This window comes from Wyeomyia smithii, chromosome 1 (assembly GCF_029784165.1).
Source record: "Wyeomyia smithii strain HCP4-BCI-WySm-NY-G18 chromosome 1, ASM2978416v1, whole genome shotgun sequence".
Taxonomy (NCBI): Eukaryota; Metazoa; Arthropoda; class Insecta; order Diptera; family Culicidae; genus Wyeomyia; species Wyeomyia smithii.
In genome coordinates, this window is record NC_073694.1 from 78897409 (window position 1) to 78913030 (window position 15622).

The 15622-nt window shown below is 41.0% G+C and overlaps 1 protein-coding gene across 9 annotated transcripts in view; it reads right to left on the minus strand.

Annotated features, from left to right (window-relative positions):
- LOC129718668 (cAMP-specific 3',5'-cyclic phosphodiesterase) overlaps positions 1-15622 on the minus strand; it is a 170294-nt gene that overhangs the window by 108945 nt on the left and 45727 nt on the right. The window contains exon 1 of one of the 9 annotated variants that reach the window (XM_055669678.1): positions 13572-14063. The exons of the other annotated variants lie outside the window; for them this stretch is intronic. Within the exon in view, the coding sequence (XP_055525653.1) occupies positions 13572-13624 (53 nt within the window). The 5' untranslated portion in view covers positions 13625-14063. Of the gene's footprint in view, positions 1-13571; positions 14064-15622 lie in introns of those variants that run through there. 9 annotated transcript variants of the gene reach the window in all.

The following is a 15622-nucleotide window of genomic DNA, read 5'->3' on the forward strand; positions in this document are numbered from 1 at the left end:
ACCAAATAGTGCTGCGGAAAAACCGAAGCAAGCTCCTCCTGGGCTTGCAAATTTGAAGTCCCAGAAGGAGTTCCCAGCACTGCCAGGAACATCTAAAACCCCAGCTGTTCCTTTTGCACATCCAGTTGATGAAACAAACTCTGGATTAGTGGAATTTTCTGACATTGTGGACTGGATTTTTGAAAATTTCAATGTACCCGATCCAATTAAAATTTTTCTTACAGCATTCCTCCCAACAGTTAGATCATTTTTGAAGCAGTTGACTGCCCAATGGTCCCTCCTTGCAGCGATTGTATCCTTCGATGCCTAATTCAACTACGTATATGAAGGATTCTATCTCTGTCTTACAGTGGAATTGTAGAAGTATTTTACCAAAAATTGATTCGTTTAAAGTTTTGATAAATAAAAACAAATGCGATGCATTTTCTCTTTGTGAAACTTGGCTTACTTCAAATATTGATCTCAACTTCCATGATTTTAATATTATTCGCCTTGATCGAGACACCCCATATGGAGGAGTACTTCTAGGGATTAAAAAGTGCTATTCTTTCTATCGTATTAACCTCCCCTCGATTCCAGGCATCGAAGTTGTCGCATGTCAAATGACAATACAAGGTAAAGAGCTTTGTATTGCCTCAATATATATTCCTCCCAGAGCACAGGTTGGGCAGCGGCTGCTCTTTGATTCAATAGAACTTCTTCCCTCGCCACGATTGATTTTGGGAGACTTCAACTCTCATGGTGTGGCTTGGGGTTCCCCTTACAATGATAACCGCTCCTCTTTAATCTATAACCTTTGCGATGACTTCGATATGACTTGTTTAAACAACGGTGAAATGACACGTATCCCGAAACCTCCAGCGCGTCCAAGCGCTTTGGATCTATCCTTATGTTCGACGTCGCTACGGTTGGATTGCACATGGAAGGTAATCCTCGATCCTCACGGTAGCGACCATTTGCCTATTCTTATATCAATTACTAACGGGTCATCTCGCATGCGACCAATTGACATTCCGTGTGACCTCACACGAAATGTCGATTGGAAGTTATACGAGGAAATGATTTCAAAAGCGGTCGAGTCATTCAACATCATCTACCACTTGAAGAATACAACCTCCTCGCGGGCTTGATTCTCGACGCCGCGTTGCAAGCCCAAACGAAGAAATATCCCGGCGTAACGATCAAAGAACGGCCTCCCACTCCGTGGTGGGACCAAGAGTGCTCCGATGTCTACACGCAAAGATCCGACGCGTTTTTGGCCTTCCAGAAGGGAGGTATACCTGGCGATTATTTACGGTATTCGGAGCTTGATACCAAGCTTAAAAGTTTGGCTAAAGCAAAGAAACGCGGATATTGGCGTCGGTTCGTGAACGAGACGTCGAGGGAGACATCGATGAGCACTCTTTGGAACACAGCCCGAAGAATGCGGAATCGCGTAACGGTCAACGAAAGCGAGGAGTCTTCAAGTCGGTGGATATTTGATTTTGCCAGGAAAGTATGTCCGGACTCTGTTCCTGAGCAAAACATTGTTCGCGATGCGCCTCCGGGCCACGACGCGATAGAATCACCTTTTACGATGGCAGAATTTTCAGTTGCCCTCCTGTCCTGTAACAATAACGCGCCTGGGTTAGATAGAATCAAATTCAACTTGTTGAAGAATCTACCCGGCAATGCCAAGAGGCGCTTGTTGAACTTGTTCAATAAGTTCCTGAAGCAAAACATTGTACCGCAGGATTGGAGGCAAGTGAAGGTGATCGCCATCCAAAAACCAGGGAAACCAGCTTCTGATCACAACTCTTATAGGCCGATTGCAATGCTATCCTGTATCCGGAAATTGATGGAAAAAATGATACTCCGTCGTTTAGACCATTGGGTCGAATCAAATGGTCTACTATCAGATACTCAATTTGGCTTCCGCCGTGCCAAAGGGACGAATGATTGTCTTGCGTTGCTTTCAACAGATATTCAGCTGGCGTATGCTCGCAAAGAACAAATGGCGTCTGCGTTCTTGGACATTAAGGGGGCTTTTGATTCCGTTTCTATTGACATTTTTTCGGGTAAACTTCACCGACAAGGATTTTCTCCAATTTTGAACAATTTTTTGCACAATTTGTTGTCCGAAAAGCACATGCATTTTACGCACGGCGATTTGGCAACTTTTCGCATTAGCTACATGGGTCTTCCCCAGGGCTCATGTTTAAGCCCCCTTCTTTACATCTTTTATGTGAATGACATCGACGAATGTCTGGCAAATTCATGCACGATAAGACAACTTGCAGACGACAGTGTAATCTCTGTTACAGGAGCCAAAGCTGCCGATTTGCAAGGACCATTGCAAGATACCTTGGACAATTTGTCTGCTTGGGCTTTACAGCTAGGTATCGAATTCTCTCCGGAGAAGACTGAGATAGTAGTTTCTTCTAGGAAGCATGAACCTGCTCAGCTTCAAACACAATTAATGGGTAAAACGATTTCTCAGGTTTTGGTACACAAATATCTTGGTGTCTGGTTCGACTCTAAAGGCACCTGGGGTTGTCACGTGAGGTATCTGATGAAAAAATGTCAACAAAGAGTGAATTTTCTTCGTACAATAACCGGACAATGGTGGGGAGCCCACCCAGGAGACCTTATAAGGCTTTACCAAACAACGATACTGTCTGTTATTTAGTACGGGTGTTTCTGCTTCCGCTCCGCAGCAAACACACATTTGATCAAACTGGAGCGAATACAATATCGTTGTTTGCGTATCGCCTTGGGTTGCATGCAATCGACCCATACGATGAGTTTGGAGATCTTAGCTGGAGTACTACCATTGAAAACCCGTTTCTGGAGCCTGTCTTCTCGTATTCTAATCAAATGTGAGGTCTTGAACCGTCCCGTGATTGAAAATTTTGAAAGGTTAATCGAACTTAATTCTCAAACCCGTTTTATGACATTGTATTTCAATCACATGTCCCAAAATATTAACCCTTCTTCGAATATTCCAAATCGTGTCGACTTATCAAATACTTCTGATTCTACTGTGTTTTTCGATACATCCATGATAGAAGAAACTCGTGGAATCCCGGATCATTTACGCGTGCAGCAGATCCCTAAAATTTTTTCCAATTAATATCGAAACATCAACTGCGACAATATGTACTACACTGACGGATCACTTCTTGATGGGTCCACTGGCTTCGGTATTTTCAATAACAATTTAACCGTCTCCCATAAGCTCGATAATCCTGCTTCTGTTTACGTCGCAGAATTAGCGGCAATTCAGTACACCCTAGGGATCATCGAAAAAATGCCCACGGACCATTATTTCATTTTTACGGACAGTCTCAGTTCCATTGAGGCTCTCCGATCGATGAAAGATGTTAAGCACTCTCCGTATTTCCTGGGGAAAATACGGGAACATCTGAGTGCTTTATGCGAAAAATCTACTCAGATTACCTTAGCGTGGGTCCCTTCTCACTGCTCGATACCGGGCAATGAGAAATCGGACTCTTTGGCTAAGGTGGGCGCAACAAACGGTGATATTTATGAAAGACCAATTGCCTTTAATGATTTTTTCGCATTTGTACGTCAGAATACGATCATCAGTTGGCAAAATTCTTGGACCAAGGGGGAACTGGGAAGGTGGTTACATTCCATAATCCCCAAGGTATCGACGAACCCGTGGTTCAAGGGGTTGGATGTAGGTCGGGATTTCATTTGCGTGATGTCCCGGCTTATGTCCAATCACTATAGATTTGACGCGCATCTCCGTCGTGTTGGGCTCGGGGAGAGTGGTATCTGTGCCTGTGGTGAAGGTTACCATGACATAGAGCACGTTGTTTGGTCATGCCCTGTACACCGTGACGCCAGGTCTAGATTAATAGCTTCCCTGCAGGCCGAAGGTAGGCAGCCGGCTGTTCCTGTTCGTGATGTCTTGGCGAGCCGTGACCTATCCTACATGTCCCTTATATACGTTTTCCTGAAATCCATCCACGCCCCAGTTTAGTCCTATCCCCTTCCGCCTACATCCAACCAAACGACAAGAACACGTTAAGACCCCGGATCCGAAAACAGCAATCAGACCCGCACGATACTCTCAAGGCCCGATGGAAACAACCCAATATGCCAGTCCGTAATATCTTGGCCCAGCAGCGGAACAAATTTAATATGCTGCTTACTTATGGCAATGGAAACCATCAAACAGCAAACCTGTGCTTTTAATGCAAAATATTCTAGCTTTAAGTTAGATTTAGTTTCAGCTCGTAGTCGGCAGCGAGGATAAAAAATTTGCTTTTAGTTATTAAGTTACTTTAGAAAGCAAGCTACCAGATATAATTGGCGCCGTTAAACATTGAATTGTATTTGTGCCGTGTCAAATAAACTATAGATGAAGAAAAAAAAAATTAGACACCAGAGCTGAGGTAGTGAAAAAAAAATGACGAGAAACCGCCTCGGGGTGCAAACCGTACGCAGTAAAGATTACAATAATTGCTTTCATATTCCATTTTCCATTAACACCTCAATCAACTGAGGGGAAACGCTGAGTGGCTATCAAGTGGGTAGCATTTAAAAACATCAAAAGAGCGTGAATATATTTCGATTTATTGCTAACCACCCGCCATTCGTGGATGCAAAAATTCAACAGAGATTGAACCAAATAGCATTTGTTACATAGGTTTCAGAATTCCTAACAATCATTTTGTTTGATTTTCTTGTTGTTTTTGTTTTTTTTTCCCTAGCTCAGAATATTTTCAAAAATTTGTACAAACTTTCACTACTATTGCTATCGCATTTAACTTGAACGTTAGTTTCTTTAAATTTTTTGGAGGATTTCGAACATCAGAGACGATAAGGTCAGTTTTATCATTTTTGAACAAAAATTGAAATTTGAATTTGAATTAAAACAATTATAACTAAAACCAAAACTAAATGAGAATGTTGTGGATTTCTAATCATAAATGAAATAGTACGCAGTGTACTATTCTATAATGTGCTTTGGGAAAAGATTCATATTGCTTTTGCGATCAATTGATTGAGAACTGATATTTCCCTGGTTTATCCTCTAGATATAGTTCATGAACATTGGGTACATTTGGTCCATGTCATACAGTAATAAGATGAAAGTAAACAATTCGACATATCGAGTAAATTTTGTTATTAACAGTTCATTATTTTATTAACATAGAATGTTCATTTTGCACTTTTTTTTTTCAAATAGAACTGAAATATATAAAGTGCTTAATGTTTGTACGTTTCCTAAGAAAATCAATATTTAGCCACCAAACTTTGATTTATGTAGAACCAGCTGACCCGGCAAACTCTACTACGTACTACGACAAATTGAACTAAATTTAGTAGGTATTGTAAATTTCGGTTGAACTATGAAACTTACTGTTCCACAGAATAAGCAATGAATTGATTCAAGTGAAGAATTCAGAGCATCCGAATCGTGTCTTCAAGGGGCCAATTTGACTGTTATTGGTCTAGTCAGAAACTAAAAATTTCCTCGGTATTTCATTTTCTTTTTTTTTTTTGGATGCCAAAAACACTTGTTCGCTTATCCGTCTAACAGAATCATTGCACTATCAAAAATACATTTTGATTGTTACACAACTCATGCATCGTTCTATCTAATGTCTCCAACAACGTTTTGTGTGTCATTAGTGCATGTCAGGGCAAATCGAAATAAATGATATAAAACTCTTTTTCATAGTCCTAAAGCAGGGTCAGACGAAGCAAATATTAACTAATTTTGGTTCGAATTTTATTTGCACAAAATAAAATCCGTACGGAAGTTGACTTCAATATTACCTCTTTTTCTTGACTTTGAGTCAACTCAGGCATGATGTTAAACATGGGCCCGTTACCATAGTATCTAATATGCTCGTTCGAACATTTGAAATAATAATGTAATCTACATAAATTAGTTATTTCGGATACCAATCTAGAGGAACTTGGTAGAGGAACCTCTATCAAAACAGTCTAACGTACGCGTTAACTTTTTCTAAGCCCAGGTTGATTGCTCTAATTTAGTAATTCTGAAATGGTTACATGAGACACCATGATTTGTTCCACACCTGTACTGGCTGATAGACACCGTCAATCATTCATCGGAAATTTCAGCAGTTGAGCTGGCAATAGAAACATTGAGCAAGCATATAAAGACTTCAAGATAGGTATACCTACTACCTGTTGCATGCATGCCAATCAAAACAGATTGGAGCAAAAGCCTCGGACTAAAAAGAATGAAGCAAGCCTCGAATTATTGATGACGTAGTTTTCGTTCATCAATCACTGGTCTACCTTAGCTAGTGGTGTGAAAAACAACAACTTCAAAACAATGAATATAGATAAAATTAATATCTGTGTCGATGTACTGTGTTCGAATGCATTGATTAAAAGGCAATCGTATTATTCAATTACAGAGTTTCAACCCACAATTTGCGCTGCCGCTGAAATTGCTAGTGCAAATGACGTCGATTGAAGCTTTTAAGTAGAATGAACATACAACCGCATGCAATATCTTTCATACATAGGTATATTCAATAAATTCATACGTATATCTAGAGTATTGTTTAATAAATAAACGAGATCAGCTGGACGACCGACAAATGTTTTGCTCTATGTGTGCTACTCAGTGGATGCACTTTTTGCATTCTCTCCTTTGTTCCATTATATGGTCCGGACATAGCTGAGGCCTGTTTAATCGATTTGTGATGGGAAAAAAACTGTAGTACCTGTTGTAAAGCTAGTAAAACCACTGTTGAACGTTTAGTCGTGACGAAACGATGCCAAACGACGATTTAAGAGCCATTTACATACTTAATTGGATTTCTTCTGAGGAAACAATTATCGTGTCCGATGCATGTCCACGACAGAATAGAAGGGCTGTTTTCGTTCTTTCAGTGTTTTTATCATATGTATAGGAGATTGAGTTTGGTGCTACTAGTTATGAGAAAACATGTATACCAATAATTTAAATAAGAAGGAAAAACTAGTTTTAATAAATCTTTCAACCAAAACCAAAGTACTAGTATTTTTATTTCTTTTTCTCTTGAAAAAACTAGATATCATATCTACTTCTAGAGCTTTGTCCTGCCTATTTTAATTTTAACGTAACTCACAAAAAGGCATATTATCATTTAAAACTGGAATTTTTCAAACAAAATTTCGAAATATATCTAACAAACGGCATTTAGAAAGATAGTCACCAAGAGCTTTACCATTTGAAATTGCTATAAAAGTTAGATTTCATCTTGGGATTTGATTGTTTTTTTTAAAGCTGAAACTGAAAAAAAATGTGTAAAAGTCAACTTTCAAGTAAAATTTTGTCATTTACATTTCTCCATCCGAAATTCTTTAAGTTTAAATAAAAAACTGAATTTCACGGGAAATTTAGCTCTTTTTTGCAATAATAGAAAAACAGTCCTTTTTTCTTACTCTCTAAGCTATAATTCTAAATAATTTTGAAACAGATGTATGTAGGAAAGTAATTATTATAAGCTTTTCTGATTAAAAAATGTTTATCCAATTCTTTGAAATCTTTAGAATAGAAATATTTTGAAAAATCTTGGAATATATTTCTTTGAAAACCTAACTTTTTAAGAAAAAAAAAATTCATTCCTCTTTCCTGAACTTTTTACCAAAAGTTTTTTAATAACTAAAGGTTTCTGTGAAAAAAAATCAACTCTGTTTTTTTTTTTTTTCTCGCTTGTTTTCCGTCGGTCTAGTTCCGCCACTGTTGTGGCCAATCACCGACGCCCAGGGAGGCGACTCCACACCCAGGACCCTAACTCACGACCCGTTTATTAACGGACCGGCGCCAACGGCTTTACTTCCTCATGCGATGGAAGGCGTGATCCCAGAGATTTTTCGCCTCAGAAAATCTCCCGGTGTCGGCTAGGATTGAATCTAGACCAGTTGGGTTGGTTGTGAGTGGATCACGCCACCTCACAACCATCGACACCTATGTCGGCGGTGGGATTCGAACCCAGGCGTCGAGCGTGGTTGGCGGAGACGTTACCAACCACACTAGGCCCCCGCTCGGACTCTGTTTTTGTAAATGTGTAAATGTTTATTTATAATTTATTTGGGTAAAATTTTTTTTTTGCACGGTGTTACTATTTTTGTAAAGTAAAGGTCGACAAAAGCAAAAAAAATGCTGCCCCAAAGCTCGAAATACCTGCCCCAGATTTTTTTCTAGTTTAGGCCACACCTGTGTTTACCAGTGTTATTTATTCCCTGCAATTCGTTCTCAGATAGTTTTTCTGTACAACCAAAGGTTATCAAGGTACAATGTTCTGAATAAAACCTATGCGAATATGCTTACGCCTTTTTGGAAAACTACTCTCCAGCCTGAAAAGTTTTTGCACTCGCGAAAAATACTCATTTCGCTAAATCCAACAGTGTGCAAAGTTTCATTCAAATCAAAAATGTTTGAATAAATTTTCGCATATTTTTGCATCATTTGGCATAGAAACGCTCTCCTATGAGTTGGAATTCAGTACTGATGAAAGTCTGGTGCCCAAGAGATATTGAGTAAGGATTGGGTATAAATGCTTGCGTTCTCTTTTGCATCGTCCTTGTTAAAGGTATATTTTTGGAGATATGGAATTTACTAAAGGAGAAGAAATTATTGAATAAAAGTGGGTCTGAAAGTAGGCATTTGTCATTAACACAGACAATTTCACTGCCAGCTAGAGAGCGGCCAGCAGATCGTTCGATTGATTCCATTCTTATAGCTAAGAATCATTCTAGCAGAGAGTTTTTGATTATAGGATTGTCTCGTTAGGTAGCCGTATGACGTATATGAGAATTTCAAAATTTTAGCTTCTAAAATTCATAAAACTCGAATCCGCTCAACTTTTGAGACGTGCAGACGTGTTTTTCGATTGCGCCTATCACAAGTGAAGCATTTGCCTTTGAAAATTCTTATTCTTGATTTATACCGTGCCGCGTCGCGTGTAGCAGTGTTTCCGCGATGAGGCGCGAAAATACCTTCAAAATTGACTATTCACAGTTCGCCATAAAGCCGTCAGTTGAAAAGCTCTACGGTTTTTGTCGCTCAGTTCTCGGCTTGAAGAGAGAAGAAATAAAAAGATTACAGTGCCACAGAGGTGGATCATGTGCGTTTATAAAGGTCAGTGATCTGACGCTTGCCCAGAAAGTCGTCGACGAACACGACGCAAAACATGAGGTGGAGTGTGAAGGGAAGAAACACAAGCTACGAATCACGTTAGAAGATGGTAGTGTTGAAGTGCGTGTTTACGATCTCCCTGAAGATGTGGGGGAAGAAAAGGTCGTTGACTTCCTGAAAGGCTTCGGAGAAGTAATCTCTATTCGCGAAGTGTCGTGGAGTGAGAGTAACGAATCCGAAGGAATACCGCTCGGCATATGGTCTGTACGTATGTTAGTGAAGCGGAACATTGACTCGTGGGTAACCATCGACGGAGAGCAAGCACTTGTTGTCTACAAGGGACAGCTGCAATCCTGCCGCCACTGCAAGGAGCAAGCACACACTGGAATATCGTGCGTCCAGAACAAAAAGCTGTTGTACCAAAAAAGCTACGCAAATGTAGCGAAACAAACTGGACAAACAAACAGGCAAACTGCTGGTCACCAATCCAAAAACTCAGCTAGCATGAGACCAACAAACATGAAAACAGTGGGTACTAAATCCACCGCTCCTTCGCTAAATTCGTTCACCGCCTTCCCCAACCTGCCGAAGAGTGCCACTGAGCAGAGTGAGCCAGCAGTCCCGAAAACGCTCGGAGAAAACCAGCCCACAGTCGGGTTAGTTGCATCGCATCAAACCATGCAGCAAACGTACGATGCGTCACTGCCATCCGTATCACAGCCGAAAGCTGTCGGAAATCTGGGAGATATTTTTAAAAAACCCTTCCTTACGCTGCGATCGCAAAGTAAGAGCAGCAACGGTAACGAAACCGACGATTCCACTACTTCAATTAACAGCCGAAGAACTCGAGGACGACCTGCTGGTAAAAAACCACGACCGAACGACGGCGATGATGAGCAGGAGGAGAACTACCAACTATAAATGGCTCTCACATCCTACAATATCTCGTCCATCAACATCGGTACCATAACGAACCCCACGAAACTCAACGCACTTCGGACCTTCATCAACAACCACGACCTAGACATCATATGTCTACAAGAGGTAGAGAACGAGCAGCTATCTTTGCCTGGATACGTCGTTTTCTTCAACGTGGACCAAGCGAGAAGAGGTACAGCGATTGCTCTGAGGCAACACATCCGAGCCACTCACATCGAGAGAAGCTTAGACAGTCGACTTCTCGCATTGCGAGTGCGAGACACGACGATATGCAACATCTACGCTCCCTCCGGATCAGCACAACGCGCTGCGCGGGAGAATTTCTTCAGAGAAACGCTTCCCTACTATCTTCGTCATCATACAACACATACAATTCTAGCCGGTGATTTCAATTGTGTGCTTAGAACATGCGATTCAAGCAGCCCGAATACCAGTGGTGCCCTCAGAGCAATCGTACAACAAATGCAGCTTCACGATGTGTGGGAAAAATTATGCCCACGTGATGCGGGCTATACGTATGTCTGCCGAAACGCGAGGTCGCGCCTCGATCGCATCTATGTCAGCAACGGCTTGCGTGATCAGCTGCGAGCAACACATGCCCACGTATGTTCGTTCACCGATCACAAAGCGGTAACACTTCGGCTCTGCCTTCCTAGTTTGGGACAAGAGTATGGTCGTGGTTTTTGGTCTCTTCGACCCTATTTGTTAACCGATGAAAATATAGCGGAGTTCCAATATAAGTGGCAATATTGGACTCGACAGCGCAGGAATTATGCTTCATGGATAGAATGGTGGCTTGCTTTCGCTAAGCCCAAAATAAAAAGTTTTTTTAAGTGGAAATCCCGCGCCGTCTTCGAGGAATTTCACTGTCAACATCAACATCTCTATGGCGAGCTACGGCTAGCTTACGATAGCTACTACCAACATCCAGAAATGATAACCACCATCAACCGGCTGAAAGCCGAAATGTTGACACTCCAACGTAGATTCTCTCACACATTCATGAGAATTAATGAGACGCACGTGGCAGGTGAACCCATGTCAACGTTTCAGTTGGGAGAAAGACGAAGGAAAAAAACCGTCATAACACAGTTGCAAACAGAGCGGGATGAAACGATAACAGAACCAGGGGAGATCGAAACGCACATGGTCAACTACTTCTCGTCCCTATACTCGGAAGAGGCAGGAGAAGAGTTTGACAACAGCTTCAACTGCACGAGAGTAATTCCAGCCAACGACCCGCTAAACGAAGCCTGTACGAATGACATCACGACGGCAGAGATCTGGTCAGCAATACTATCGTGCGCACCCCGAAAATCACCCGGATACGATGGTATTCCGAGAGAATTCTACCACCGCCTGTTTGATATCATCCACCGTGAGATGAACCTTATAATGAACGAGGCAATGAACGGTAATCTCCCTCCGTCGTTTGTGGAAGGCATTATCGTGCTGGTGAAAAAGCGAGGCGGCGATGATACAGCCCGATCGTACCGCCCGATATCTCTCCTAAATAGCGACTACAAGCTCTTCTCACGCATCCTCAAAACCAGGCTAGAGCGAGTGATGCAGGAACATCGCGTCCTGAGCGATGGACAGAAGTGCTCAAATTCAGAGCGCAACATTTTTCAAGCAACTCTCGCTCTGAAAGACCGAATCGCAAATCTTCGTCACCACCGGCGGGCAGGCAAACTGATTAGTTTCGATCTCGATCATGCATTCGATCGGGTTCGGCACTCATTCCTTTTCGGAACCATGCGGGCGCTCGGTTTCAACGATGAATTTATCACTCTGCTCTCACGCATCGCCAGCCGATCCACATCTCGGCTGTTAATCAACGGACATCTCTCCCATCCCTTCGAGATTCAACGTTCTGTGCGGCAGGGGGATCCACTGTCCATGCACCTCTTCGTACTGTACCTTCACCCACTTGTGTGTAGGCTTGAACGTGTATGCGGCGACGATCTACTGGTGGCATATGCAGACGACATAAGCGTGATCATCTCATCGACAAGGCAACTCGAAGAAATGAACGACCTGTTCACCCGCTTCGAGGTAGCTGCTGGCGCAAAATTAAATTTGCGCAAAACTGTTGCTGTAGATGTTGGGTGCAGCGAAGGGAACGCAATTAACACCCAGTGGCTGCAGACAACCAATGTTGTCAAAATACTAGGTGTGCAATTCACAAACTCGATACGCCTGATGACTACATTAAACTGGGATGCGTTGGTAGGCAAGTTTTCACAACTAATGTGGTTGCATTCTTTACGCACACTGACACTGCATCAACGGGTCACCATGCTGAACACGTTCGGAACTTCGAAGGTATGGTACCTGGCTTCCATCCTACCACCGTTGTGCGTACATACTGCGAAAATAACAGCAGCAATGGGCAAATTCCTGTGGAGAGGGATGGTCGCTCGAGTCCCAATCATGCAGCTAGCTCGTAGCATAGAAAATGGCGGGTTAAAACTGCAACTACCGGCATTAAAATGCAAATCTCTCGCTATCAACCGACATCTGCAAGAAATTGAATCACTTCCTTTCTACAGATCCCTCCTTTTGCAAACAAATCCTCGCCCAACGATCTCGATAGATCTCCCTGATCTTAGACAAATACAGACAAACCTGAGACAAATTCCCCATCAAATTCAACAGAGTCCCTCCACCGGCCATATCCATCAGCATTTCATCAATCAAACAGTTCTACCAAGGGTAGAACAAAAATATCCAGGAAGTGGCTGGACGCGCGCCTGGCGGAACATAGCAACGAGGAGACTAACATCAGAACAGCGAACACAACTGTACCTTTTAGTAAACGAAAAAATAGAACATCGCAAGCTGCTATTCGTGATTCAACGGGCGGACGACGAGAACTGCATACACTGTGGAAATCGAAGTGCAGAAACTGTAAAACATAAATTCTATGAATGTGATCGCGTAAGACCAGCATGGACAACCTTACAGCAAAGGACAACAGCCATTCTGGGTGGATGGAGACAGCTAAGTTTTTCGGACCTAGCCAAACCTGCATTATTTGGAATAAATGAACAACGAAGACTCAAAATACTGAAGCTTTTCAAGGAATACATCTGTTTTATAAATCAATGTAATAGTAGAATTGATACTACAGAATTAGCGTTTCATCTCGATTTAGTGAACCCAAGCTAAAAGTAATTTTTATGTACATATAAACGACCTGACAAATAAAATCATTTTACAATTAAAAAAAAAAAAATTCTTATAGCTAAGAATCATTCTAGCAGAGAGTTTTTGATTATAGGATTGTCTCGTTAGGTAGCCGTATGACGTATATGAGAATTTCAAAATTTTAGCTTCTAAAATTCATAAAACTCTTCTCACTGGGAATAGTTTGTTTGACAGACTTTATGAAAGCATTAAGAAAGTAAAAGGCATCGTATCTATAAACCAGCTGGAAGGTTACTTACTAACTAACATTGTTTTAACTTCGTAAGAATGGTAGAAAATGTAGAGTGATCAGGTAAACACTTACCTAACTTTGAATGTCCTCGATGCCCGACGATTCCACTTACGATCCGGAAGCATTGTTCCGGATACTGTCCAAATATTATATACAAATTGTGAACAAGTTTATCCCTTTACAAACTTTATAACCGCACTGTAGGGCTCTCATCAGAATTTATTTAAAAACTTTTAGTTCTAGGACACTAACTAATCAAGGCACAATATCGTCCCCTACACTCCACAAAAATAAGCATCTGTGAGAGGAGTTCTTCGCTTCTCTTCCCTGCTCAATTACCTACCACTTACTAATTTCGATTTGCCACAATATTCATATGTTGCATCAAGTAGAGACCATGACGTCGATGATAATGGCCATTTGTCACAAATTTTCAATCCCATTAATTTTCGGCTCCCGCTTGAATACCTCCCATAAATTTCGCCCTCAGCAGCTTATTTTTCTCATGTTAACTTTTGCGGACTAGCTTCTGAATCAAACTAGTCGAGCAGCGCAATTTAACAAGGCTAATGCGAAAACAAATCAAAATGCATTTATATTTTGTAATTATACATACTCATCTACTGTCTACCGTGCGGCGGCCAGACTGAGTGAACAAATCCATTGAGCCGGGAAGAAAAACTTAGAGAGCGCTCCAAAACCGAGCTATAGCCAGAATAATCACACGCTCTTTTCGGTGGATGTGCAAGTGTACTGTCAGTGCATCGCATTGTAGCACCCTGCTTTTAATAGTCTGTATAATTAGTAGCAAATATTGGCTTAGCTGGAACAAATTTAAACAGTAAATCTTCGTGAGATCCCCAGTAACATTTAGGTTAATAAACAGGTACAAACTGGAAAAATAAGTTGTAAAACAAACCCAAAAATAGTAGATAAGACGAAAACTGAAACATTACCTTACATAGGCCTACAATACACTTTAATCGCACGCTCTGTGATGTAAGTTGGGGAGAGGCTCTATACAGCTGACTCCGACCAATTATTATGAGAATTCAGTGCCGGCTCTGATCTAGTAATTTGTAATGTTTTATACATTGCTTAGTATAGGTATGTAATATAATAGAGCCAGTAGTCTATGTATTACGTACACATACACAAATTCGATGTTTTCGGTGGAGCACTCGAGCTCCAGTCATTTAGCTTGGATGATGTACAATTGAATAACCTGTTGGTAATTGCATAGGTTTCTTTCAATGTCTCTTATTTAATACAAAAAAAAACAAAGCTAATAATCACAATACCTTCCTGCTATGTACGACTGAGCTTAGGCGGCGTTTAACATCTATGAATGAAAGCATAATTTTATACAATTTACTAGAGTTGAAATAGGAAGGTGACCACGACGAACTAAAACCTCAAAACCTCACTGCTAAGTGAAACAAGCCTTGCATGTACTCCAATATTCGAGGCTATTGGGATGCGTTATCTATAAAGCAAAAACACTTAAATAGCAACGAATGCGTGAAATTCACTGATTAATTCATGTAATTAACCGCTTTATCTGAAGTAATCTACAGAAGTTGTGTGAAGGTGTTTGTTTTCCTCCCACCGGCAATTGACGCCATTAAACTATCACTACCACTTTGTAGATTCTCAGGATCAGCTGATGACAGACTTCATTTTTCGCTAACTGTTCCATTTACTGAGCACATAAATTGAATTTACGTTGAATTTGTATTTCACTACTGAGTTGCAACTTTTTCATTTTCCGCTTTGGCGGTGTCTAGTTGGTTGCTTAACACGTTGCTAGACATATTATAAAAAGTGTAGGTCAGTGCTGGAAATTATCGGTTGATATTCGCAATACCGATATTCCAATTTCACCACAAATCAAATGGCAAATGATTTTTAGTTGTATCAAGTATCCAGCATATCAAGCATGCATAGAAATGCATAGAAAATCAAATATTCATCAATGAACCCCATATTTATATTAATGAAGAAATGTTTCGATGCTACGAAAAGGCAAACTTAATTATTCCAGTTTCGTAACGATTTATATTTCCACCACTGAGTAAGATAAGAACAAATAATCAATCCAACCAGCAATTTCATTTTCTTTC